At 64.0% G+C, this 2,280-nt stretch overlaps 1 protein-coding gene across 1 annotated transcript in view; it reads left to right on the forward strand.

Moving 5' to 3' along the window:
* The window catches only part of LOC107199229 (complement C3-like), a gene marked incomplete at its 3' end in the record, with an annotated part of 25,690 nt that overhangs the window by 20,652 nt on the left and 2,758 nt on the right, over positions 1 to 2,280 (forward strand). The window contains exons 12-18 of the mRNA XM_033511719.1: positions 7 to 211; positions 298 to 448; positions 818 to 981; positions 1,167 to 1,325; positions 1,648 to 1,798; positions 1,890 to 1,941; positions 2,192 to 2,276. Coding sequence (XP_033367610.1) covers positions 7 to 211; positions 298 to 448; positions 818 to 981; positions 1,167 to 1,325; positions 1,648 to 1,798; positions 1,890 to 1,941; positions 2,192 to 2,276 — 967 coding nt within the window. The remainder of the gene's footprint in view (positions 1 to 6; positions 212 to 297; positions 449 to 817; positions 982 to 1,166; positions 1,326 to 1,647; positions 1,799 to 1,889; positions 1,942 to 2,191; positions 2,277 to 2,280) is intronic.

A 2,280-nucleotide genomic window follows, 5' to 3' on the forward strand; every position in this document is an offset into this window, starting at 1 on the left:
TTTGAGTGTCCCCCGGCTGTCCCTCAGAGCGGTCAGGGACGGGTGTTTGGAACGAGCTGCTGGGCGCTGTGAAAACCCCAATTCTGAGGTTTTTCTCCTCGTTTTCATCCCTCAGGGAGGTTACCAAGGCGCCGAGCCCGAGGTGTCCCTCACCGCCTTCGTCCTCATCGCCCTCAAGGAGGCACGGGACACCTGCAAGGACCACGTCAACGTGAGTGGCCCCACGCGGGGACAGGGACGTTCCTGAGGTGCCAGAGCCTTGTGGGAGCCACCTGAGACCCCGAATTTTCCATCCAGAACTTGGACGACAGCATCAACAAAGCTGCCAACTTCCTGGCCCGGCGCTACGAGCAGCTGGCCCGGCCGTACACGGTGGCCCTGGCGTCCTACGCGCTGGCCCTGGCCGGGAAGCTCAAGAGCGAGAAGGTCCTCATGAAGTTCTCCAAAGGTGACCCCTCAGGATCAAATTGGGGTGAAAGGAGGTGGTTTGGGGTCTCTGTGAGGTTCTCCAAAGGTGGCGCCAAACCTGGGGTGGAAATTGGGGCGGGGGGAGGTAGCTTCACCCGGGGGATCCGATTTGAGGTGAAAAGAGGCAGTTTTGGGTAATCGTGAGGTTCTTCAAAGCTGGCTGTGGCTCCTCCTGAGGTTCTCAAAGGTGACACCTCACCTTGGAGATGGTTTTGGGTTCTCTGGAGGTTCTCCAGAAGTGGTTTTGGACCCTCCTGAGATGGTGCCTCAGCTGGGGCTGCAATTTGGGGCCAGGGCGAGGTGGCCACGGGGTCCCCGGTGGCTGAGGGGGTCCCCGATGTCCCCACAGGTGGGGCCAGCTGGGAGGAGCGCAACGCCCGCACCTACAACATCGAGGGCACGTCCTACGCGCTGCTGGCCCTGGTGGAGATGAGGAAGTCGGAGCTGGCGGGGCCGGTGGTCCGGTGGCTCGCCCAGCAGAACTACTACGGAGGGGGCTACGGCTCCACCCAGGTGGGACATGGGACACCCCAGACACCCCTGGGGACACCTCAGGGGACATCCCTGGTGGCGCTGGGTGTGACAGGGATGGGGGTTGTCCTTTCGGGGACGTCTTTGGTGGCACAGGAGGCCAAAGGTCACTCAGAAGCCTTTGGGGGCGATGTCCCCAAGCCCTGGTGACCCCGGTGTCCCCCCAGGCCACCATCCTGGTGTTCCAAGCGCTGGCCCAGTACCAGGTGGCCACGGAGGCCCAGCAGCAGCTGGAGATGGACGTGTCGGTGCTGCTGCCGCGCCGCGCCAACCCCGTCAAGTACCGCATCGAGAACCGCAACGCGCTGGTGGCACGCTCCACCGAGGTACCTGGCACTGTCCCCTGTCCCTGTCCCTGTCACCTGTCACTGTCCCTGTCACTGTCACCTGTCCCTGTCCCCTGTCCCTGTCACTGTCACCTCTGGGCCTCTTCGTGTTCCAGCACCATCCCGTCCCCTCTCCATGGCCTTGGTTGTCCTTGTCCCCTCTGTGTCCCCTCCGTGTCCTGTCACCTCCGTGTCCTCCCAAGGCTTGGGATGTCCCAGGCTGACCTTGTCCCCTCCCTGCCCTGATCTCCGTGTCCCCTCCGTGTCCCCTCCGTGTCCCCTCCGTGTCCCCTCCGTGTCCTGCCACGTCCCTGTCCCTCAGACCAAGCTGAACGAGGAGTTCACGGTGAAGGCCGAGGGCGTGGGCAAGGGGACGATGACCGTGGTGACCGTGTACCACGCCAAGGTCCCCGAGAAGGACAACAAATGTGACAGCTTCGACCTGAGCGTGGACGTGGAGGACGTGGACACGGGTGAGTCCCCAGCTGTCCCCTCCCTGTCCCCGCCGTGTCCCCCGTGGGTGCCCCATGTCCCCTTCCATGTCCCCTCCTTGTCCCCACCCAGGCAAGGAAGAGGAGGAGATCATCAGGTCTGTCAAGATCAGCATCTGCACCAGGTGGGGACACTGGGGACACTGGGGACACTGGGGACAGGGAGGGGACACTGGGGACAGCAGGGACACGAGGGGACACTGGGGACAGGGAGGGGACACTGGGGACATGGGGACACGAGGGGACACTGGGGACAAAGAGCGCTCAGCCCCACCTTGTCCCCCGGGTGGAGAACGGGGACATCGGGGAGGGGGACACTGGGGACACTGCAGGGGTTGGGGACAGGTGGGGGTGGCCTCAGCCCTGTCCCCACAGGTACCTGGACACCGTGGATGCCACCATGTCCATCCTGGACGTGTCCATGCTCACGGGCTTCTCGCCGGACGTCCAGGACCTGAGGAGGG

The sequence above is a fragment of the Parus major genome, unplaced genomic scaffold, assembly GCF_001522545.3.
Source record: "Parus major isolate Abel unplaced genomic scaffold, Parus_major1.1 Scaffold511, whole genome shotgun sequence".
Lineage (NCBI taxonomy): Eukaryota > Metazoa > Chordata > Aves > Passeriformes > Paridae > Parus > Parus major.